The following is a 25,473-nucleotide window of genomic DNA, read 5'->3' on the forward strand; positions in this document are numbered from 1 at the left end:
GTTTTTGCAAGTGTGTATATGTGTGTGTGTGTGTGTGTGTATATATATTTACAGTACAGACCAAAAGTTTGGACACACCTTCTCATTTAAAGATTTTTCTGTATTTTCATGACTATGAAAATTGTACATTCACACTGAAGGCATCAAAACTTTGAATTAACACATGTGGAATTATATACTTAACAAAAAAGTGTGAAACAACTGAAAATATGTCTTATATTCTAGGTTCTTCAAAGTAGCCACCTTTTGCTTTGATGACTGTTTTGCACACTCTTGGCATTCTCTTGATGAGCTTCAAGAGGTAGTCACCGGAAATGGTCTTGAAGGAGTTCCCAGAGATGCTTAGCACTTGTTGGCCCTTTTGCCTTCACTCTGCGGTCCAGTTCACCCCAAACCATCTCGATTGGGTTCAGGTCTGGTGACTGTGGAGGCCAGTTCATCTGGCGTAGCACCCCATCACTCTCCTTCTTGGTCAAATAGCCCTTACACAGCCTGAAGGAGTGTTTGGGGTCATTGTCCTGTTGAAAAATAAATGATGGTCCAACTAAACGCAAACCGGATGGAATAGCATGCCGCTGCAAGGTGCTGTGGTAGCCATGCTGGTTCAGTATGCCTTAGATTTTGAATAAATCCCCAACAGCTTTACCAGCAAAGCACCCCCACACCATCACACCTCCTCCTCCATGCTTCACGGTGGGAACCAGGCATGTAGAGTCCATTCGTTCACCTTTTCTAGATTGCACAAAGACACTGTGGTTAGAACCAAAGTTCTCAAATTTGGACTCATCAGACCAAAGAACAGATTTCCACTGGTTTAATGTCCATTCCTTGTGTTCTTTAGCCTAAACAAGTCTCTTCTGCTTATTGCCTGTCCTTAGCAGCGGTTTCCTATCAGCTATTTTACCATGAAGGCCTGCTGCACAAAGTCTCCTCTTAACAGTTGTTGTAGAGATGTGTCTGCTGCTAGAACTCTGTGTGGCATTGACCTGGTCTCTAATCTGAGCTGCTGTTAACCTGCGATTTCTGAGACTGGTGACTCGGATAAACTTATCCTCAGAAGCAGAGGTGACTCTTGGTCTTCCTTTCCTGGGGCGGTCCTCATGTGAGCCAGTTTCTTTGTAGCGCTTGATGGTTTTTGCAACTGCACTTGTGGACACTTTCAAAGTTTTCCCAATTTTTCGCACTGACTGACCTTAATTTCTTAAAGTAATGATGGCCACTCGTTTTTCTTTACTTAGCTGCTTTTTTCTTGCCATAATACAAATTCTAACAGGCTATTCAGGAGGACTATCAGCTGTGTATCCACCTGACTTCTGCACAACACAACTGATGGTCCCAACCCCATTTATAAGGCAAGAAATCCCACTTATTACACCTGACAGGGCACACCTGTGAAGTGAAAACCATTTCCGGTGACTACCTATTGAAGCTCATCAAGAGAATGCCAAGAGTGTGCAAAGCAGTCATCAAAGCCAAAGGTGGCTACTTTGAAGAACCTAGAATATAAGACATATTTTCAGTTGTTTCACACTTTTTTGTTAAGTATATAATTCCACATGTGTTAATTCATAGTTTTGATGCCTTCAGTGTGAATGTACAATTTTCATAGTCATGAAAATACAGAAAAATCTTTAAATGAGAAGGTGTCCAAACTTTTGGTCTGTACTGTATATGTGTATATATGTGTGTGTATATATATATATATATATATATGAGGTGTGTGTGTATACACACACATTATAATACATATTGTGTGTATGTATGTATACATATATATATATAGTATATGTCTGTGTGTAATATAGATAGATAGATAGAGAGAGTGATAGTGATTGTGTGTGTGTATAAAAACATATATATGTTTTCCCACAACTCCTTATGCTGACATCTACCTACATTATACTGATTTGAAGAGTATATCCACTTTTGGGAAGCCTCTTTTAGATGATGATTAGCAAAAATTATGTATATTATAGTTATTTTATAATAATTTTTTTACATATCATTTTTTCCCCCGTGAATTGCTGGTGAGAAATGCTGGCTATGTGACACGTGGAGGAAACACATGCACCATACAGAGATTTTTTTCTTTATCCCCAGGCTATAGAAAGGTGCAACAATTCCCTGTTTCATCAGAATAAGAATACACATAGACATTACATGTGTTTTCACAACTGTTCTTGTATTTCTGGGGGATCCATTCAGGAGGTTGATACAAAACTCCCCACAGTGGAGGCCAGTCCTGATTCCCCAGGGACTTCTGAGTCGGTCAGAGGGGGAGTTATATAAACATTAGCAATCCACACGCCCCCACTGCACCTCCCAGCAATTTCACACCCCCCTTACACACCTCCTCCTTCCCTCTAAGCATCCCCTCACTGCCGAAAAAGAAAGGTGCATTGTAAGCCAGGATCTAGGGGAAGGGGGGAGCTGCGTGTGCCTATAAGTTGCTGAATATTTCTTCAGTTTGGGCTACTCTTAAGCACTGCTCTGCCAAAGGACGGGCTTGGTTGGGAGGGGAGGAGGTGAGAGGGGCTCTACTTGGAAGGGGGGCCAGGATTTGAGCCCAAAAGCCGGGAAGAGCTGGGCGTTTACTGGTGGCTTGTGGGAATGATTTCATTTGAAAGGCCTGCAATATTTTCCCCACTGGTTTGAGAGCAAGTCGGACATGAGTCCAGCTGGGGACGTCTGCAGAGCACATGGCTCCTCCGTCGTCCCGTCCGGCATCCCGTCCTGCGACCTGCTCACTTACCTGTTTGCCTTTCCTCACTATCTACCTTGCTGTCTCTCTGTTTGCAGTCTCCAGCCTCCGCTCCGGACAATGACCCACTTGGACCTCTACCCAATGGATGGGGTAAGTGCTTACACACTTTTTTGGCTCGTCAAAAATAGGAGTGACTACTATTAAAATATCCAGGATTTGGGAATTGGAACTCCAATGAATCACTAGTGTTGCTTAGATCGTTTTCAACAAACCCCATTTACAACTTGGGATGCAACAAAAGATAAACAAAAATAGGGTTCTTTGAAATCAAAGAGAGTTTTCTGAACTTTAAAGGGTAACTAAACTTTTAAAGATTTTTTTTTTTTACCGTTACTATTTAATAGTGTTGCTCAGTAAGTGTCTGGGTCTTATGACCCCACATATTGTCCAAACAAGGGGCAGAAGTGCTTATCTTACCTTCAGAGTGTTGTTTAGCTCAATGGGTCTGTACAACACTCTGAGGATAATCCGAGCACTTCCGAGTAATTTGAATGACCAGTGGGGGGTCTCTGGACCCGGACCCCTACTGTTTCACTATTTAACAGCAAATTATGCTTTAGGTTTAGGAAAATTAAAATAAAATCACTTTCCTTTCCCTCTTTTTCCAGACTACTGTGAGGGTGTGTGTTTAGTACCAGCAGTGTAGGGGCGTGCATTGGTTGGGGGGGGGGGGGGGGGGCGTAAGTGGCTTAATTTGGAAGCATTTCTTACTAGAGTGGAATTTTCCATATTCCATGTCTTTTGGATGTTTTTTAAGAATACATGCAGCAAAAAAGATGGTACCCCATCCTTAGAGTACCTACCTTTGAATAGAATACTTAATGCAATGGGTCATTTCTATAAGGCACACATATGTATATACTGTACGTGTGCTTGTGGGGAAATCCTCAGTGTATTGTAGAGCCTGTAAATCGGAGGGGAAGATGCAGTTTCCGAACAAGCAGCTTGGCACGTGCTCGAGAGAGAGGGAGAGAGCGGCCGCGGTTTTGTACTTTGGAAAACTGATAAAAGGTAATTGCCGTGCACAGAAGGACGACGTCCTGCCAAAAAGCTCCGGAGCGGAGTTATGTAGAAGTTTAGAAACATTTTGGTTCTGTCTGAGACCTTTTAAGTAGGACCCCGAGGCGCAGCTGCACTCAAAGTAATTGTTTATTCCTTGGCCCCAGTTCAACCTGCACCTGCTCTAAAGTGAAAAAAGAGCGAGGCGCCGAGGAGGTGCGCGGCTCATCTGTGTCTCTTTATCAGCATTTTTAATTATCGACTCAATATATATATATTTTTTTAATACAGCACCTGAAAAAGGCGGTATCCACGGCTCAGACACCTTGTTGCAAAGATTGCCTATCCTTTTGCTGCAATATGTGAATAAATACGGGGCCCGTATTCTGACTTAGTGTCACTTATATTTTGCATAGTGTGAATATATTGTATCATTTTTGCACCTAGACTTTGGCATTGGATATTTTGTTTTTTTTGGGTATTTTCATGCTCTTGGTTGTGGATTTTGGAGATCCAGATCATTACTATCCTTCTAGGACACTAGCAAGGTATAATTTTGTATAGAGGTGCAGTATGAATCCAGTAAGTATTAAGAGATTAATAGGGGGGGCATGGATGCCGCCCCTCTGGCACTTGTGCTACCTGATAGCGGGACCATTTTTGGGGTGTTGGATCGGTTTGGATTGTTCTGGGGGGGGCACCGTTCCTATCTGTCTCTCCTGATGTCTTCTTGTGGACAGGCTGGAGTCCCCATGGTGGTGTTATTTGCCGTCCTGGGTGTGGCCCTCGGCATTGCTTCCACATAGACCATGATGTTAAATTCAACCATTTAGATCCACAAAATACTTTGCAGTGAGCACAAGAGCGATGGGAGTGATGCTCCCGTTGTACTGTAAGTCCAAAACGCAAAAAGCCTCAAGTACCAAATTATCCAGGGGAAAGCCATTTCATCGTGAAATACTGTTGTGTGTGACCAGAAAAAGTAAGTTTATCCAAAAATTCATAATTTCCAGGGGGTTTTCATTGTGATCGGACTCTCCAGGGATCAACGCACTCTTGTGTTACACAGAAGGATATTTAGTTTTTTACATTTTTTATTTAGTGGTGACAAAATGTGGTTGGTAAGTTGTCTTTACTAGTTCTCACATCCTCGAAAAGTATCTAGAATTTATTTCAGTGCTGCACGAACATAACACAATATGCTGTCTATAGAAATGTCTGTATATCTATGTATCTCGTGCTCCTCTTTTTCTGCAGCGTTTTACTCTATCTCTCTCTCTTTCTCTCTCTATCGTTTGTTCTGTCGCCCGGTCGCTCTGTCACCCTGTCGCCCGGTCGTTCTGTCGCCCGGTCGTTCTTTGCGTCGCCCTTTCCATCTTTCTTATTATCGTTCATTCCCTCTATTGTTCGTTATCTCCATCATTCCCTCTATCGTTTCCCTTCATCTCATATCTGTCTGTCTATTTTTGGCATGTGGGAACATGAGTGAATAAAATATCCCTTTCACTTTAATTGTGAATGTTGTGAAGTGCTGCCAATTTTTTCCCATATATATATATGGGATTGAGTTGAGGTCTTCAAACTAGAACCCAACCCGCTGTCATATGGTGCTGCCTCTTCTTTCCTGGACTATCTATCTATCTATCTATCTATCTATCTATCTATCTATCTATCTATCTATGTCTCTACATTATTTAGCTGAAATATAATATGTGCCTATTTTTCTGCTCACCCAAATACTTGCTAATTTCTGACTGGTTTTGGGAATTTTCCATGAGATCTCACCACACATGGAAGTAATTCCACCGGGATTTTTCATTCCGCCTAAATCCTATGATTCTGGATGGGGGGACTGTCTACCAGAGATGCTCCCAGATACGGAGCTTTGATCTCCTCTTATGGTGCTGTATGCTCAGACGTTAAGACCTGAAGGATTTGCCAGTGTGACAAGTCCTGGGTTTAGGCGGCAGCATCATGGCGGCTTCTGTTTGAGCCCGGGCCAACATTGAGCTTTCCCTCTTGAGAACATTGACACTCAGCGCCTGCCTTAAAGGCGGCTCTGTCTGGAGGCGGGAGCGCAGGAGCCCTGCACAGGAAGCCATGGCCGTGCTGTAGAACAGTGGAGCTGTGTAATACGGTCTATAGACCTTACCAAAAATATGTTATTGCGTCCTTTGGAGTTTATATAGGTGTTATGTGAAGAGCAGCTGGTCCCTCGTCCCTGGGAGCCCATAACTTTAAAACAGTTTCAGTACTTTTAAGAGTAAAGACTGGAGAATCCGGCCAAGTCCAGCAATGAAATCAGTCCTGTGCGGGACTAAACAACCAAATTACACCACCGTGTCCACCTCTGGGGAAATTAGCGGGGAAGATGCCATGTCTGGTTGGCAGAGCAGTGGTTTATGTATATAGCTAGAGTGTGTGGCAAGAGTGAGGTCAGCAAAACTGACATAATGGTGTGCAATTAGCAAAAACTTGGACGCAAACTGCGTTCTGTGTCATAATTCACCCCTCCATCGGTGGCCTGCAATCAGTTGCTCTGAGACTGCAACTCCCATCATCCCACCATGCACAGTCAGAGGACACAGAATGTTTTTTGATGTGTCTCAGTCTAGTACAGTCTAAAATATTTTGGCTGTGCCCCAATATGCCAGGGATGGCGAAAATCGGGCATGTTGGGATTCAACATGCCTGATCTAAGGCAAAATGTACATCATCTTTGCACAGAATCGGAACAGGTAAAGTCCAAATTATTTCTTTAAATGAAATCATGGAGACTTTGCTGTTCTTACGGACCGTAAAAGCGATAAAGTAGACGTTGTATGCCTGTTCTTTTGTTGTGTTTTTCTGTTGGTGGCGCTGGATGAGTCTTATGGCCACTTATTATCTATTCATTAAACCTGCAACCAAGTTTATGGGGGATGCATACGAAAGAAACTAGTGCATGCTGCAGTTTTTTTCGAAGATTGCTTATGTGAACAGCTCCATTGATTTAACATTGGTCCAAGAGATTCGATGTGGAAGTCATGAGGAATCTAATGTAGAATCAATCTACAAATCGGGATGGAAGTGCCCTGGGGATGTGTCAGTGCACTTAGATGGGGTCTTTAAAGTGCATTAACACGTCCCCACTGCACTTCTAGCCTGATTTGCATGTAACTTATACTTAAAAAGTCTCATGGCTGGCATGTCACATCCCTATAAAAAAGGAATTGGAGGACATACCTCTACTTCTATGTGAAAAATCTGCTGACATGTTTCCTTTAATATCTAGCGATGATTGTCTTCTCCACTGATATGATCACCGGTGTGCGCTGTCTAACATCGCTCTTTAGAGAATCAGGACTTAAATTAATGTTAAACATTTTGACACATAATTGATTACTTCCGGTAGAAAGAAGTTTAAAAAGTAACTAAACTTTTGTACAAATATCTATTTATATTTTTTTGCCTTTTAATTGCTGTTTGGTGGAGGGGACCATCACCAATCACTCAAAAGACAGCTGAGGCACGAGCGCAGCTCAGGAGGCAAGAGCGCACAGTGCACGGAAAGTCTTTAGTCCCGCTTCATCAATTGCGTTGTTTTTCTTTTTTTTCCAAGTAATTTTTCTTATTTTATCTTGTGCTCTTTAATTAGGGTTTTTTTCCTCCAAATTCTTAAAAATGGCGTACACGGTACAGTCAAAAAAAGCTTCCACTGAAATGTCACAGAATTTGCATTATAAATTTCATGCATATACAAAATCAGTCCAGAGAGGGGACCGGAGTACATTTCTGCAAAAGTTTTTGTAATTTTTTTGAAAAAAGCCACAAACATCTGGAAACCTCAAACCAAGCCCATATTGGTGAACATGAAAAAAGAAAAACTGTTGAACACATATAAAATAGATTTAAAGGCAACAGTCGGACACATAAAATAGGCACAAATTAAAAGAATAATTTGGTACAAATCAAAAACAGGCCAAAAACTAGATAAAAAAAAAAGTGCGAATGCACTAATGAATTGGCCCCTTTTGACTTTCTATTAAATCCGTTCTCCGCTTTGCGTGTGCGCTCCTGAGCTCAGCAGTCTTTGGAGGGGAAGGTCTCTGAACCCGGACCCCTACCAATATGCAAGGAATTAAAGGACCAACAAAAATATAAAAATTTGAGTTACTCTTTAATGCTTTCTTCATTTGACAGATTAGGCATTACGTACTTGGTGATACCTGTTGTCGCTATTGGCACATCTCCTGTTCACGACTCTTCATTTGTAAAAGTATAAAAAAGTATCTTTATGATGGAATAAATAAGTCGTACTCGCTCACCTTTTTCTTTCAGAGAAGAGACAAGATAACGGGAGAGTGTATTACGTGAATCACAACACGCGTACCACACAATGGGAAGATCCACGGACACAGGGGTGAGTACATGGAAGCTCTCAATCTATGGTAGAAGTACGGGGATTTGGGGTGCACCATCTGATAGTGTTGGGGGATTTGCACCTGTGAGCTGACCCGTCTCCACCTCCTCTCCAGCATGATCCAGGAACCAGCGCTTCCTCCAGGGTGGGAAATGAAGTATACGAATGAAGGCATCAGATATTTTGTAGATCATAATAATCGTGCCACAACCTTCAAGGATCCAAGACCTGGTTTTGACTCTGGGTAGGTGCAAGATGCTTGTGCTGATATCACAAGGCACAGCCAATACCCTAGTAAAGGCCCTATACCCATTAGACTAAAGTCGGTGGAACCCGATGGGTTTCACCTGACAGTCTAATGTGTATGAGGGCCCCCTGATTAAATTCATGACTTAGAATGATCTCTCACAGGGTCAAACCAGGAGGCTCGCCAGGAGCGTATGATAGAAGCCGAAGTTTCCGCTGGAAGTACCATCAGTTCCGGTTCCTGTGTCATGTGAGTTTTTAAAATGACACCTTGTGAAAATTCCACGCTTCTGTCGATGACCCACAAATTTCCTAAGCCATTTCCCCTGTCCCAGTAAATCTCAGCCACTTATTTTTCTTAACCACTTTTCCATATAGATGTATCAGTTGCTTTTCTACTATAGTCGTTATTCTAGATATGTTATAGAGAATATTAACGTGGTCTTTAAAGGCTACGTACACCTTCATGAGGAGGTTTTTTTATTGTTCATTTGCTTCCTAATTACAAAATTAAGGTACTTTCTAAATAGTCTTAATTTTTATCTATAATTTTGCTGCTGCAGGGCATCTGTCAATTCTTTATCTAGCTGAGTGTTCTGCAAAAATATTACAAATCCATGATGGCTCTCTATTCTCACCCTTTCTTCTCTCAGTGTTAGAGATAGCAGTAGGGAGATAGTTGTAAACAGATTTCCAAAATGCGGAGAGGGGACAAAGCTTCTACAGTCTTAGGGAGGGCAGAGAAAACAGGCTATAAATAAGAAAGAATGCTCATGGTAAGGAAATAAGTGGAGAATAGAAGCTGTGTTGATAAATGTGTGGATAAATGAGCTAAATAGACAGCAGTACCCTGGCCACACACACACACTGTTCATATCTTTCCTATATTATGGGAAGAGACACACACAGCTCACATCCAGCCTACATTACAGGGAGAGACACAGATCTCACATCCAGCCTATATTACAGGGAGAGAGACAGATCTCACATCCAGTCTATATTATTGGGAGAGACACACAGATCTCACATCCAGCCTATATTACTGGGAGAGACTTACAGACCTCACATCCACCCGATATTATTGAAGAAACACACAGACTTCACATCCAGCTTATATTACAAAGAGCGACACTCAGACTTCACATGCAGCCTATATTACTGAGAGGGACACTCCCACAAAAGGAAAACCTGAAATGTAGATAAGATTGCAAACTGCATATCAGGGTATTTAAAAATGATTGAAGGAATGAAAATTGCACCGTTAAATGGCCTAACCGTTCTCTATGCTACGCAAGCGACTTTCGACTAACATCCGCACTAATCCGTACCTCCCACTTCCGGCTTCAAGACTTCTCCCAAGCTGCACCTATTCTTTGGAATGCTCTACCCCAAGAAATTAGGATGAACCACAACTTACACAGTTTTAGGTGCTCCCTAAAAGCACACCTGTTTAGGGTGGCCTATCACATTCCCTAATCGAAGTCCTTTTATATTCTTATAGCCCATCCCTTATTTTTCCAAACATAAGTCTCCATCGAACCAAAAAGCACTACAGACACTGGCTGGTGATGAGCTACTGCAGCCTTTATCTATCCCTCATCCCCTCAAGATGGCTGAACCATCATTGTAAATAAGCCCCTGTCCTTTGTGTCACCCCCACCTCATTATAGATTGTAAGCTCTTACAAGCAGGGCTGTCATTATTTTTGCTTTAATTATTGTATTATCTTTAGCTTTGTTGCTTATGACATTTGAATATGAACCTCTGAATTGTAAAGTGCTGCGGAATATGTTGGCGCTATATAAATAAAGATTATTATTATTATTAAACTTAGCGCAATTGCCTTATCTAAAGGTAACCACTACCATATGTAAACTATTTTTTCCATGTCAAAGGTGTCCATAGCATTTAATTTCATATTGTCTTCATTATTTTTAGTCAAACACACTCCCCAGCCATGTGAAGATCAGCGTATCCAGGCAGACATTATTCGAGGACTCCTTTCAGCAGGTAACATGAGACAATATACAAAGGAGGTGATTCAGTCTATGGAGCGCAGGCTCAGCATTTCATGCATCAGGATCCCGTCGTTACCAGACCCACACAGACACATTGGTTGAAGCTCTTGGCTCTCAGTGCAAACCTAACTGGTGATGGATTTGTGTATCTCATCAGTTGTTTTTTTGGGGGGTGGACAAAGGAAGACTATGGGGTATAGGCCATGCCACTAAGAGGCTAACACAACAAAAAAAGTTAGCTTCTCCTAGGCTGGCAGCAATGTAAGTGTTAAAGTAGAGTGCCATTACATTATATCATTGTGGACCAAAGGAGTCACCAAACGTATCTGCTGGTTGCACCTAGATACCCTATAGCTACATCACCAATTTCTTATAGAGGTAAAACATGGGCTTTCCTAGGAAGCCATGTCCTCTCTTATTGGAGATTGGACTGGTTAAATCTATTTAGTTGGACAACCCTCATCATACACATTGGATTATGCTGTACCCATACATCTCTGCAATGTGTGCAGATATCCAATCGCTTCCCCAACAGCAGATATTAGATAATGTTGGATTTAAACACAGACACACAGGACTCACATCCAATCTGTATTAATGGGAGAGACACACAGATCTCACATCCAGTCTATATTACAGGGAGAAACGCACAGATCTCACATCCAGCCTATATTACTGGGAGAGAAACACAGAGCTCGCATCCAGCCCATATTACTTGTAGAGAAACAGAACTCGCATCCAGCCTATATCATTGGGAAATACACAGAACTCACATACAGCCTATATTACTGGGAGAGACACACAGACCTCACATCCAGCCTATATTACTGGGAGAGAGACAGCACTCACATCCAGCCTATATTACTGGGAGAGATACACAGAGCTCACATCCAGCCTATATTACTGGGAGAGAGACAGCACTCACATCCAGCCTAAATTACTGGGGGAGACACACAGATCTCACATCCAGCCTACATTACTGGGAAAGAGACAGAGATCTCGCATCCAGCCTATATTACTGGGAGAGACACAGAGCTCATATAGGAAATAAGCTGCCACAAGAGATACCTGACAGAAGCATACTGCTCTCTCTTTGTTACATAGTTACATAGTTTATAAGGCCGAAAAAAGACAAGCGTCCATCCAGTTCAGCCTATTTCTTGTGCACTGCAGCTATTCCGCAGCGTTGATCCAGGGGAAGGCAAAAAAAAAAAAAAAAAACATGCTGAGAATACATGCTTGCATACATATCGGGGGGTGGTTGTTCGGCTGACAAACGTTTGCCTGACAACTGTATAAGGTGTATGGCTAGTGGAGAAAAGCCATAGACCTGTGGTATAATAGTGTTAAAAGTAACTGGTGTGATCATTACCTTAGATCATGAACATGAAACCATATGATCTCCGACGCCGTCTGTACATCATAATGCGTGGAGAGGAAGGTTTGGACTATGGAGGAATCGCCAGGTAGGTAGAGATTGAAGATTTTAATGCACCCTACTCTATGTAATCTGACATGTACCTGTAGTATTTGCAAACGTATGTGTCCTATTATAAGAAGACCATACTTTCTCTACTGTATATGTTTGCGCCACTAGAAGTAATTGATGAACTCCATTACTATTGAAAGGGCCACTCTGCTTTGAGATCTTATATTGGGAGTGGAGAGCTGCATGTAATGCATTGGGGATACAGTTACTGATCCAATCATGGCCTGAGGAGTCCAATGCTCAGGTCATATTATAATTAATAGTACTTTTCATGAGATATTATGGGCATCATAGCCACTGTAGGTGGGAGGGCATGACATAGACCAAAAATGCATTTACATTTCCTGACTGTAAATATTTTCCAATCGGCGGTCATTTAATAGCCCTTTTACACAGTCGTGCACTGAATGATCAGTGACAGATTGTTCAGTGTGCATAGGCCGACATTTTTTACACAGGACGAAGCGCTGCCAAAAACCATGCTCTTTCGTGCAAACCAAAAGATCGCTTCACTCAACGAACCAGCGTTGCAGCCTTTTTTTTACACTGCATGATTATAGTGAACCGAGTCTTCATAGGAACAATAATCATGCAGTGCAATTGGACCTTTAGTCACATATATGTATTTGTACATTTATTTCCATCACTTGTGGTGTCCATCACTTAGGTGATTTTCTACTTGGTACTTTGGGTTTTCTATGCCTTCATCATGACATTATGTTGTTTCTTCTGGTCCGTGGTTCTCATGTCTGCATCCACCTAGTGCCTTGACCTGAATTCTTGCATCCTACTTACTCTTTTAGACTTGTGTCCTCCGTGGTTCCTTGGCTCCTGGCTCCTCTCTCTCTGTGTCCTCCCAGTGGTTTTACCCTATGGTAGGTTACGTCATGCTGTTCTACCACAGGGTAGAACCACGGACAGGATACGGGAAGCTCTCAACATGGAGCTGACCACCCTTAATCCTCTAGTCTGTTCTCTCTGTTGCTGCGGGATCCCACAACACTTCATGGATTAACAAGTGCTGTGATAATTGTGTTATTAATGATGTTCGGCTTGTATACTTACCGCCTTTGCTCTTCCTCCACACATCCGCTGTATCTTTCTTCAGGGAGTGGTTCTTTCTGCTGTCCCACGAGGTGCTGAATCCCATGTACTGTCTGTTCGAATATGCCGGGAAAAATAACTACTGCTTACAGATAAACCCAGCCTCGTCCATCAACCCCGACCACCTCACCTACTTCCGATTCATCGGCCGCTTTATAGCTATGGTAAGCAGGGAAAGCTTGCCAGCAGTAATGCTGTCTCATGTCTTGTTCTTAGAAATAACTTCTGGAATCCGCTCTTCTTCAGGCTCTTTACCATGGGAAGTTCATAGATACCGGATTCACTTTACCGTTCTACAAGAGGATGCTAAACAAGAAGCCGACATTGAAAGACCTGGAATCCATCGACCCAGAATTCTACAATTCCATCATGTGGATAAAGTAAGTGCCCAGGAGGAGTGATCATGCTGCCATTGTGCCATCCGTAGGCTAGATGTACTGCAAACTTATGGGTGCATGCAATTCTGCAGTGCAACCACCCCATGTATTCTTATGTTTTACAAGATGCTGAGTCATGGAAATATTAGTATATATCGCCTGTGTATTAGTACCAATGCACTATGTGGCCATCTGAGAGATAAGTGAAGATCAAATCTCAGTGGTGCCAAGTATTTTAATGGTCTTAAAAGGGTATTTATTCGGTCTCCCATGACAGCACCACGAGAGAGAGGATCCGCCCATCAAGGACAGGAAACCTACAGGTTAAAAAGGGCGGCCCTCTCTTCCCGCCTCAATTTAGGTTTCCTGTCCATGATGGGAGACCTCGCAGGTTTACCTGCAGAAGTTGGACTCCTGTCCCAGAGAGGGCCACAGCATGTGGTTGGAGCCGGTCCGTCCCGGTCCTCTGGAGACACCACGGTAGGGCTCAGTGGGGCGCCTCCGTGAGTGTTGCGGCGGGCGCGACATCGCCTCACGGGGAGGTAGATGTCCGCCAGGTGTGGGGCCGCTAGCGGGCTTCCTTCCCCCTGCTACAATCGCAGGAGATCCAGGTCGCGCCGGCGGTGCACGTGACCGGTGCGGCCTAGTGACGTGACTTCCGGTGCGCCGGGCAGGAAGTCCCTGTGACGTCACCGGAAGGGGGCGGAGCGCGCGCATTCAGGAAGTGCGCGCGAACAGCAGAACGCCGGGTGAAAGGACCTGGCGGCGAGGAGCCCACTTGGGGCGATGAATGGGTTGAGGCCACCTGGGGAGGAAGACCAAGGAGCAGGTAATGCCCTCCTGGGTGAAAAAAAAAAAAAAAAGGAAATACACACCCACACATGATACCGGTATGGCCAGTATATAAAGGGTCTGGTAACATACAGAGGTGCTTCCCAGCCCATTATTACAGTGTAAGCTATGAGATTCACAAGAGCTGTCACCTAGGCAACAACATCTGCTGCAGGAGCAGCCCTCTGGGGAGCCCTCACAACTAGTGGCACAGCGTCATTCCCGGCTAGGGTCTGGTCGTTCAGCTAGAAATGCTACCACTAAGAGCAGGAAGGACGGTCCGGTGCGGCGTGATTCCTCGCCATGCATGCTGGATTCTTCTGCTTCTACGGTACCAAAGGTTCTGGGGGGTGAGTGGAATCTTCGTGAATGTTCTGCTAATGTTTCCTCCTTCTTTCTTTCTATCTATAGCTTTCTTTTAGAGCAAGAAATGTTCCTCAAAATCCAAACACAGAGAATGTGCCTTATGTAGCTGTCCACTCCCTGATTCATATACCAAGAAGTTATGCCAGCTTTGTATTAGCAAGATGATGTCGGAGGAAACCCCAGATTTTTCCCTAGGCCTAAGAACTTTAATAAGGGAAGAAATAGGCAAAGCCTTGCAGGGTTCAGAGTCTGGGCATATTCCTCAAGAAACCCAGCCGGGTTCAGACTCTGAACTATCGGTCGCCTCCTCCTCCGCCTTCTCTTCTTCTGACAGTGAGCCAGATAGACAGTGCTTTCCCCTGAAGGAGGATGATGCTCTAGTAAAAGCTGTCCGATCTACAATGGGGATAGTGGACACGAGGGCAGAGAAGTCAGCTGATGATGTTATGTTTGGTGGTCTGGGACTAAAGAAAAGAAGGGGCTTTCCGGTAAATTCAAAGGTGAAAGACCTCATTGATAAGGAGTGGAGGAAACCTGACAAGAAGGGTAGTGTTCCTCCATCCTTTAAAAGGAGGTATCCATTTGAGGATGCTATGTGTTCCTCCTGGTTAAAAGCACCCAAACTGGATGTTGCTGTTACCAAAGCAGCGAGAAGAACTTCCCTCCCGTTAGATGATATGGGTGCATTGAGAGACCCACTGGACAGACGGGCTGATACTTTCTTGAAAGGGGCATGGGAGCCAGCTGCGGGAGCGCTGAGGCCAACAGTAGCAGCTACCTGCACGTCCAGAGCCCTGATGGTTTGGCTTGAACAACTAAACAGTTAGTTGAAGGATGGGGCTTCTAGGAAAGACATTATTTCTTCCCTTCCACTGGTTCAGGGGGCGGCAGCCTTTCTTGCTGATGCATCTGCGGACTCAGTAAGGTTGGCAGCAAAATCAGCAGCACTGTCAAATGCGGCTCAGCGGGCCTTGTGGATTTAATGCTGGCCAGGGGATTTACAGACTAAATCCAGACTGTGCACAATCCCGTGCGAAGGGGAATACCTCTTTGGTCAGACCATGGATGACTTACTGGAGAAAGCTGGGGACCCTAAGAGGGGGTTTCCATCAGTACCTCTACCCTCCTTTAAGAGATCGTTCCGGAAGAGGAAATTTTTCCGGAAAAGATATTTCAGGGAACAAGACAAGTCTGACGAAAGGGGTCGAAATGGTAGAGGTCTACTCTTTGGTCCGTCTCCAAAAATTGAGCAGAAGCCAGGGGATACACAATCAGCCCAGGTGGGAGGGAGATTTTCATTATTTGTCCCAGCTTGGGAACAGATTTCTCATAGCCATTGGATTTTAAGCCTGATTAAGTATGGTCTTAAATTTCAATTTACAGCATTGCCTCACAAAAGATTCATGGTTGTTCCCTCCAGTTCTTCCCCAGAACGCCAGGCTGCCCTCGTTTCAGAAATACAAGCTCTATTAAGAAAACACGTCCTTATTGAGGTTCCGGAGGCTGAAAAGGGTCTCGGTTTCTACTCCCCGCTCTTCTTTGTTCCGAAACCGGATGGAAGTCTCAGGACAATCATAAATCTGAAATCCCTGAATAATTTCCTTAAAATACATACCTTTAAAATGGAGTCTTTAAAATCCGTAATAAAGTTACTTTTTCCCCACTGTTATATGGTAGTGCTCGATCTCAAAGATGCATATTACCATATCCCAATTCATAGTAATTACCAGAAATACTTGAGGCTGGCCATTGAAATAGACGGGGTGGTTAAACACTTCCAATACACTGCACTCCCCTTCGGTTTAGCTATAGCCCCACGGGTTTTTACTAAAGTAATGGCGGAAGTTATGGCCCATGTAAGAGAAAGGGACATTCTAATTATCCCTTACCTGGATGATCTCCTGATAGTGGGGAAATCGTTTCTTCAGTGCGAGTCCCACCTGCGGGAGACCATGTTGGTCTTAAAGAGCTTGGGGTGGTTTCTAAATTTAGAAAAGTCTAGATTATCTCCACTCAAGGTACAACAATATCTGGGGGTCATATTAGATTCTAGGAAACTGCTATGTTATCTTCCAGAAGAAAAAATTGATAGAATCCGGGGGTTGGTAGCACAGTGTATACGTAAACCTTCAATGTCACTCCGTAAGGCCATGTCACTATTGGGAACCTTCACCTCCACTTTTCCCGCGGTTCGTTGGTCACAATTACATTCAAGAGCTTTTTAGTGGGATGTGTTGTACAATAACTCAGCTTTAGAGGGGCATCTAGACCGTGAGTTTACTCTAGGTCCTCGTGCCATACGCTCCCTTCGTTGGTGGTTACGACAAGACAATCTTGCTAAAGGGGTTCCCTGGGAATGTAGTCCAACTGCAGTCTTGACCACTGATGCAAGTGCTACAGGTTGGGGAGCTCACTTTGAAGGGAAATTAGTGCAGGGAACCTGGTCAAGCAGTGAGCGACAGTTGTCATCAAATGCTAAGGAGCTTCTGGGGGTGCAGCATGCGTTCAACGAGTTCTTTATATATTTACAGGGCCAGCATGTCCGTATACTCTCGGACAATCAAGTCACGGTAGCTTACATAAACCACCAAGGGGGAACCCGCTCAAGAGACTTGATGAGGGTAGCGAACACACTTCTGCAGAATGCCGAAGATCATTGTCCCTCTCTTTCGGCTACTCATCTAAAAGGGAAGGAAAACATCACAGCGGATTTCCTCAGCCGTACTTCTGTAAAAGAGGGAGAGTGGTCCCTAAATACGCAAATATTCTCCAGAATTGTAGAAATGTGGGGCCTTCCGACTGTGGACTTATTCGCAACAAGGGCCAATCGGAAAGTGTTAAATTTTTGTTCCTTAGACCCCAGAGAGGGACCCCTGGCAGTAGACGCCTTCATGGTTCCCTGGAGTTTCCCTCTGGCATATGCCTTCCCTCCCATAATCCTGCTCCCAGCAGTCATAAGAAAGATCAGGGCAGACCGGGCCAGAGTGATACTCTTATGCCCCTTTTGGCCCAAAAGACCGTGGTTCCCTTGTCTCCGGAAGATGTCCATATCGGATCCCTGGGTTCTTCCGGAGATTCCGGACCTCCTCACTCAATGGCCACTTTCCCATCCTCCAGCTTCGAGTCTACATTTGACGGCGTGAAATTTCAGAGGGTGTTATTGACCAACAAAGGATTCCCCGCAAATGTAGTGAATACTCTCCTGGCTAGCAGAAAACCTGTTACCACCCGTATTTATGCCAGGACCTGGAGAAAGTTTCTGTCCTTTGCAGAAGTTAAGATGGAGGAGGGGCCCCCTATTGGGAAAATTTTGGAATTTCTGCAGCGGGGCTTAGAATTAGCTCTCACTACCAGTACCTTGAAAGTACAGGTGTCGGCGTTGGGAGCTTTATTTTCTTCCAATATTGCAGATAACTATTGGATAGCCCGTTTTATAAAAGCTTCCTTTAGGTGTAGACCCATTACCAAAGTAAAGATGTCTCCCTGGGATTTGAATTTTGTCTTAGATGCCTTGACCAGTCCTCCTTTTGAGCCACTAGATTTAGTCTCCCCCAGAATTATTTTCCTAAAGACGGTCCTGTTGGTAGCCCTAGCTTCAGCCAGGAGAGTCAGTGACCTACAGGCCCTTTCAATATGCCCTCCGTTTATGCAAATTCTGGGCGATAGAATTATATTAAAACCTGATCCAGCCTTTCTTCCTAAAGTGGCCACTCGATTCCATAGAACCCAGGAGATAGTTCTCCCGACTTTTTGCTTCCCCCCCCAAAAATCAAAAGGAGGAGAGGCTTCACACTTTGGAGGTGCGTACTAAAGTACTTAGAAGTATCACGTGGGTTTAGAAAGCATATAAATAGGGACTTATCCTATCGGGGGGGGGCTAGAAAGGGTTGTAAGGCCTCAAAGGCTACAATCGCTAGATGGATCAAGGAGGCCATTTCCCTCGCATACTCCTCGGGGGACAAAGAGATACCAGAGGGGTTGAGGGCGCATTCTACCAGAGCGGTATCAACCTCCTGGGCGGAGAAGACGGGGCTTTCCATTGAGGAAATTTGTAAGGCTGCCACTTGGTCTTCTCCCTCTACTTTCTATAGGCACTATAGATTGGATCTGGGTGGCTCTGCAGATCTCACTTTCGGGAGAAGGGTGCTTCAAGCTGTGGTCCCTCCCTAATTTCCTTCGTCTCTGTAATTCTCTCACGTGGTGCTGTCATGGGAGACCGAATAAAGCCTTAGTTACTTACCGGTAACGGGATTTTTCGGAGCCCATGACAGCACCTTTATATTCCCTCCCTTCACTGGTGGTGTGCACTCCTGTAGATTTGATTTCTTTTTGTGCACCCTTGCGGGAAGTTGATGAAAAGTAATGTACTTAATGTGATTATGTTTTGTTATAACTAACCTTGGCGGTACTCTCATGCTCTGTTAACTAAACTGAGGCGGGAAGAGAGGGCCGCCCTTTTTAACCTGTAGGTTTCCTGTCCTTGATGGGCAGATCCTCTCTCTCGTGGTGCTGTCATGGGCTCCGAAAAATCCCGTTACCGGTAAGTAACTAAGGCTTTCCATCTTATAAACTAATGGCATGTCAATCAAATCATGATTTGTGGGGCATCCAATCCTGGAAACTTAGGAGCTTCAGCACTGAATAATGGTTTCCATACACACTAGTCCAAAGTCATGTGAAATGGATGATGTTGACCAGAATGAACGAATCAATCGATGGTTCTGACCGGCGGATGAACTATTGTAATCATTCAAAAAAAACTATTGGATTTTTTTTTATAACCGCATCTTGAGTCAAAAAAAATTCAATGTAATTTGGGGACATCGCCAAAGGAATAATCACTTGCCCATTTTTATCCAATATGAACGGGGCCGACTGCATTTCCTTGGAAAGTTGGGTGGCTGGAAAATCAGCGCCACAGCATAGTGCTCTCTAAGAATCATACACTAACGATATGTCTTAGTGATATGCCGTCTCTTAATTGTGACAGGAATATCCGTTATTGCCAGGTCCAGCGGCCGTACATGCTGCCCACATGAGACCTCCTTTTCACACCACTTTATGATCTCTATAATTATTAACTCCTGCATTTTTAGTATCGGCAATCATCAATGCCTAACTTTCATCTTGGGTTTCTTTTCAATTTTTTTTTTTCTGTAGAGAAAATAATTTGGAAGAATGTGACTTGGAGCTTTATTTTGTGCAAGATATGGAGATCTTAGGGGAGGTGACTTCTCATAAACTGAAAGAAGGCGGTGAGAACATCAGAGTAACCGAGGAGAACAAGGAAGAATTTATCACGTATGTCTGCCTTATATCTACGGCATCTTTAACAGTCACCGGCTCAGATGATTACTAGCTTATTTACCACGTGTTATATCACTTGTCACTCAGGCTTCTTACCGACTGGAGATTCACTCGTGGAGTGGAGGAGCAGACCAACGCTTTTCTAGATGGCTTCAATGAAGTTGCTCCTTTGGAATGGCTGCGATACTTTGATGAGAAGGAGCTGGAGGTGAGAGATCCGACTAGTGATCCATGTGTATTATTATATTGACAGCTGTTCTGGTTCTAAGCTTTGATTCTGTGTTCCAGCTGATGCTTTGTGGGATGCAGGAGATTGATCTGAATGATTGGCAGAAGAACACAATCTACCGGCACTACACCAAAAACAGCAAACAAGTCCAGTGGTTCTGGCAGGTAGGCTGCTTTCCTCGACTCTGCTTGTATGGCCATTGACTACTAAAGTCCATCTATTTGGCCACTAATGAGTGAAGAGTACAGGAGACAAATTGGCACAATGGTTTCCTAGTGCCAATACTCTCAGCTGGTGGCATATTAGGAAAGCAGAATCAATTCCACACAGACCTTTGAGGTCGCAGTTTATTGCCCCTTTTATGATTTTGGCCATTTATTGGGTAGGGCGGTTTCCCCACAAGCATCTTTACATGGTTCTTCTGCTCATTCGCAGATGGTAAAAGAAATGGACAATGAGAAACGGATCCGGCTTCTGCAGTTTGTGACGGGCACATGCCGACTTCCCGTCGGAGGATTCTCAGAACTGATCGGTTAGTGTTCAGTTTTCTAATAATATCATCATATCAGCTGTTTTCTTTATCCGAGAAGATACCCAGGTGCACCTTAAAATGCCCATACTTATTGTAACCACCAACATTTACGTTGTAAATGGTTTCATATTGCTGTGTTAGTGGGATGAAGTTCTATTATTCATTAGAATTATTCTAGCATTTGTCACATTTTAAAGCAGAATTTCGATCCATGGACTATGGCAAAAATTCTTGATAGGTGTGACTCTTGCATTTTGGGAGAATATGATCAATTGTCTCATTGTTGGAGTTGCACTTGCCCTTGGCTCCTTCCTCAGCTCCCAACTTATCCTAGAAATGCATATAAAGGGGATACCACTTTTAGGGGTACTTCTCTTTTGTAAGTCATTTACAAAGGTCTTATTGACAGACCCATTCTTTTTTAGGTTCCTTCACTTTCCCATGACTTAACCATGCTGGTTATATTTTACAGGTAGCAATGGACATCAGAAGTTCTGCATTGACAAAGTTGGGAAAGACACTTGGCTTCCTCGAAGTCACACCTGGTAAGAGTTAAGAACACTGCTGTCATACATTGAATGCTGCTACCAAATCATTCTCATTCATGATGCACTCACGTCTCATATCCCTATCTCTCATTAAAGAGGTTGTCCGAGGAGAATAAGGTATTACGAGGTATTAACTTGCGGGAACCACGCTGATCGTCAGAAGGAGGTTAAAACGGAATGGCAGTGCACATGCCCAACAGCCGCTCCATTCATTCCCTATGGCGCTGTGCTACGCTTTTTCAGGCGGTCAAGCATGTACACTGCTCTATTTCTAACGCCTTCTGCCGATCGGTGCGTGTCCTCGCCAATCAGTAAGTTATCACCTATTCCCCGAATTTGCTTTCACTGGACATCCCCTTTAAGCCCTTTTTCTATAATATCATTTTTCTTACTGATCCCTTGGGCAGGACTGTAACTACCTCCCACACCTCTCATTGTTTCTGCCTCTCTCTTTAGTTTTAATAGATTGGATTTACCTCCTTACAAGAGCTACGAGCAGCTCAAGGAAAAATTGCTTTTTGCCATTGAGGAAACAGAAGGGTTTGGGCAAGAATAATCCTTGACCGTAAGAAGAAGAATCCTCCGCCGGCACCAGGCTTCATAAGCAATTGATTTCATACGATCTGGATACGGAGGGATCATGTCCAGTCTTTACACCACCTGGCTTCTTCCTCCTGAAGCACAAAGGGCACCTGATCGCAAAGGTGTCAATTACTCATAAAACTCATGAAGTTAAAGGGCGAGTTTTCCAAGGGCACCAAAGATGTTAATTGAATGGGTGAACCCAAAAACGTGCCTAAATGTGTTTTTTTTGTAGCAGGTTCTCTTTAAGAAAATGCCAGGACCATTCACTGAGACTGGAGGGAAGAGACAGACAACCAAAACCTGTAGGAAACTACTATAATTTTTTTTCATTTATTGCCTTTCTACCTTTTTTCTTTCTTGCTCAATATTGTGATGATTTTCCTGTGAAGCAATCTGGATGATCTCATGGGTCATACACAAAAGATAAATCCCCCAACTAATGGGAGAAGATTGGGGGACAGTCTGATGGTCCCTATATACATGAGGTTAACAGTAGGTCTTGTGTGTATAGGGGTTTTTCTAGGACATTGATGGCGTATCTTAAAAAATTATTCCCGTTTTCATAAATGGGATTTGCCGGATAGGGTTTGTAAATACGAGAAATTTTGCAATTTACTGCTTGTTAAAATTTTAAGCCGTTTTTGAGGTATTAACATTTTTTATTCACAACTCATTGCCTTGGAGACTGACCACCGCTGCTAGACAGCAGCACGTGCACAGTGCTTACAAACTCTTTTCTGTCAAACTTGTAAGCACTGTTTTGAAGCTGGACAGAATCGCTGGAGACCGCTGTTACCTTCTAATCCCGACCGCTGTGGTTACAAGCTAGATAGGAGCGGTGATCAGTCTCCTAGACAATGAGCGGTAAACTAAAGAAAAGTGTAAATATCTAAAGAACGGTTGCAAATTTTAATAAGCCGTAAATTGCAAAAGTGCTTGTTTTTCGCATGCACGATCCGACAGTACTCCCATCTGTGAAGATGGGGAGTAACCCTTTAAGGAACCCGACCATTTTTGCAAAGGCACAGCAGCACATCCCTACTGAGGGCTGTAATTGGTATTACAGCTAAATCCCATTCAAGTGAATTAGACTAGGCACAGCCATGCTCACATATGTATGGCGCTGCAAATAATAAAGGAGTTGTAGAACTCATTAGGGAGCTAAAAAAAAATGTATGTCCTGGAAAACCCCTTTAAGAGCCTGCTATGTGCAGTCCTTATGTCCTAGCAGCCGTTATCAGCACCTTAACATTTCCTTTGTTTTTATAGTATAATAAAAATAAATCTTTTATTTCAAGGTTTTAATCTGAAGCAGAACGTCTAGTGAACCTCCGCACCGCCGCTTTGTGATTACCGCAAACACGCAGCCTTAATTTGCCATTGTGTCTTCAGATAAGGCAGCCGCAGACAGCGCCACCATTAGTTTGAGGCAGGTACTGGATGTAAGACTAGATATTTTAGTATATTTATAGTTTGATGCAATCAGCATTGACACTCATACATTTATACATATTGCAGCTGTGGATGCAACCAGTTGTTCCTGCAATTATCTTGTATCTCTGGCAGCGTGGACGTGGTCAGAAATCCCAATCAGTTGTGGGAGAGTTTCGATCACCTCTTCGCTGAAAACAGCCCGCAAATAAAGGCTGGTCCCATTGATGGGATCCACATCTAATATACATTTATATCATATCCTGTGAACACGCCATTAATCTACACAATGGGAATATCCCTTTAAAAATGATTAACATTAGACTTATGGTCATCCTATATAAAATAGAGACAGTATTAATACCCACATGCTGATTACTTTCAATTAGAAATATCCTATATCACATAAGCCAATGTTTTAATGTGTATAAAAAAAGATCAATGGAAACCATCAGCAAGCAGGCTAGCAGAATTTTCAATAAGTATCTGATAGTATTAATTAATTTTCATTTTTTCTTTCCTAATTTAGAAAATGAGTCTGATTGGTCAGTTAGCACTTTAATAGTCCATTTAGACCTGCTCATTAGCACATGTACAATATTGGAAGATCTGGAGGGGTATTAAGCCGACATCACACATCTGACCTTCACAGTTTGAGTATGGATTACGATGTACTCAATCACGGCAGCTTGACAGGCGGTCAGTTTGGGTCAGGAGATCCGCGGACAGTCTGTATATCAAAATCCGTGCTCATACCATGGTGTGGGAAGTTGACCATAAAAAAAAGATTATCCAGATAAGCTAATGTGTGCCCACAATTCATTTAGGGATAGTACAAACCATGCACTCTTCATATGTAGATTACAAAAAAAAAGCGAACCTACTTGTTGATGGTTTCCAAGTTTCAGAAATATATTTTAAACTGTGCAGGATTAGATTATACATTAGTTAACATTTGAAACTGAAATGTAATATTTGTGATCTCTTCTTGCGTCTGTGTTACTTTTGGACATGTCAGGATTGCAACAACTTTACTATGGTTTCCAGTAGTTCTACTTTGCCGAATCCAACCAGTTCCTCTGCTTTTTCGCTTCTGGGAACTCTTGAAGACATGAAGGCTCTAACACTCCCCCCAACTCAATCCTGCTGTATAGATTTCTGACTTTTTTTTACCTCTTTATTTTTAGTTGATCTATGAAATTGTACTGAAATACAGATGATTGTACATAGAGTGTATATAAGAAATGATACTGTGTATATACATATATATCTATAACATAAAGCAAGTGGGAATTTGCAGCAGCTTTGGAGAAAATTTCCTGAGATTTATAAAAGTCTGATCTGCACCCATGATGCTTTCTTTCATGTGCAATAAATACATACGTTTGTATACAAGATGTGTGTGTAGATAAATGTACATTCAGAAATCTACCCCCCAAAAAATACTGCATAATGGATGGGGATAAATATAGACATAAGGGGGTGACATCGGATTGTAAAAACATGGCTGCATCCTGCAAAAACAGCGCTACCCCAGTACATAGGTTGTGTCTGGTATTACAGCTATATATTGAAGTAAATGGAGATGAGCTGTAATTCTGCACCCAACATGAGGTCAGGTGTGGCGCTGTTTTTGGAAGAAAGCAGCCATGCTTTTATTTTTCTTTAATATCGCTTACTGAGCAAATTGTGTGACCACCAACATGGCCTGCATTGCGGTTTGTATAGAAGTTGTCACCCATTTTTGCCAGTTTCCAATCCAGCAGGAATTCCGGACAGCTGTTTTAATATCTCAGGATAACAGGGGATATCTGCCATTCTGGAGTCTGAAAAAAGTTGAGTGATGAGCTGTAATATCGACCAGAAATAATTTAAAGAGAACCAGTCACCAGGTCAAAAGCCTCCAGATTTTCCTCTTACTTTATTATCCTGAGTATTTAGTTATTTTTTTTTTTAAGTTTGTCATTTTATTCTCAAGTATTCCGTTTTTTATTTTATTTAAATCCGCCATACGGTTCAAGAGATATGGGCCTTTTTATTTAGGGCTAATTTTTATGATCTTTACCAAAGGGGCGTGGCTCACAAGTGAATACCGCTGAGCGCCTAAAGACACGCCCCTGAGGGTCTGTTAGCCACGCCCCCTGTAAAGAGTAGTACTAAATAAAAAGGCCCATATCTCTGGAACCGTATGGCGGATTTAAATAAAATAAAAAAACGGAATACTCAGGAATAAAATAAGAGAAAA

At 43.1% G+C, this 25,473-nt stretch overlaps 1 protein-coding gene across 2 annotated transcripts in view; it reads left to right on the plus strand.

The window, feature by feature from the left end:
• The window catches only part of WWP2 (WW domain containing E3 ubiquitin protein ligase 2), a 49,389-nt gene extending 24,766 nt beyond the window's left edge, over nucleotides 1-24,623 (plus strand). For both annotated transcript variants that reach the window (XM_073659261.1, XM_073659262.1), the window contains 14 exons: nucleotides 2,800-2,854; nucleotides 8,084-8,165; nucleotides 8,281-8,409; nucleotides 8,577-8,661; nucleotides 10,350-10,421; nucleotides 11,807-11,895; nucleotides 13,027-13,186; nucleotides 13,269-13,402; nucleotides 19,757-19,897; nucleotides 19,991-20,111; nucleotides 20,192-20,296; nucleotides 20,568-20,664; nucleotides 21,137-21,209; nucleotides 21,669-24,623. In XM_073659261.1, the coding sequence (XP_073515362.1) occupies nucleotides 2,800-2,854; nucleotides 8,084-8,165; nucleotides 8,281-8,409; nucleotides 8,577-8,661; nucleotides 10,350-10,421; nucleotides 11,807-11,895; nucleotides 13,027-13,186; nucleotides 13,269-13,402; nucleotides 19,757-19,897; nucleotides 19,991-20,111; nucleotides 20,192-20,296; nucleotides 20,568-20,664; nucleotides 21,137-21,209; nucleotides 21,669-21,768 (1,443 nt within the window). In that variant the 3' untranslated portion in view covers nucleotides 21,769-24,623. The remainder of the gene's footprint in view (nucleotides 1-2,799; nucleotides 2,855-8,083; nucleotides 8,166-8,280; nucleotides 8,410-8,576; nucleotides 8,662-10,349; nucleotides 10,422-11,806; nucleotides 11,896-13,026; nucleotides 13,187-13,268; nucleotides 13,403-19,756; nucleotides 19,898-19,990; nucleotides 20,112-20,191; nucleotides 20,297-20,567; nucleotides 20,665-21,136; nucleotides 21,210-21,668) is intronic.
• The last annotated feature ends 850 nt before the right edge of the window (nucleotides 24,624-25,473 follow it).

This window comes from Phyllobates terribilis, unplaced genomic scaffold (genome assembly GCF_046119375.1).
Source record: "Phyllobates terribilis strain yellow unplaced genomic scaffold, ASM4611937v1 Scaffold_13__5_contigs__length_258822181, whole genome shotgun sequence".
NCBI lineage: Eukaryota > Metazoa > Chordata > Amphibia > Anura > Dendrobatidae > Phyllobates > Phyllobates terribilis.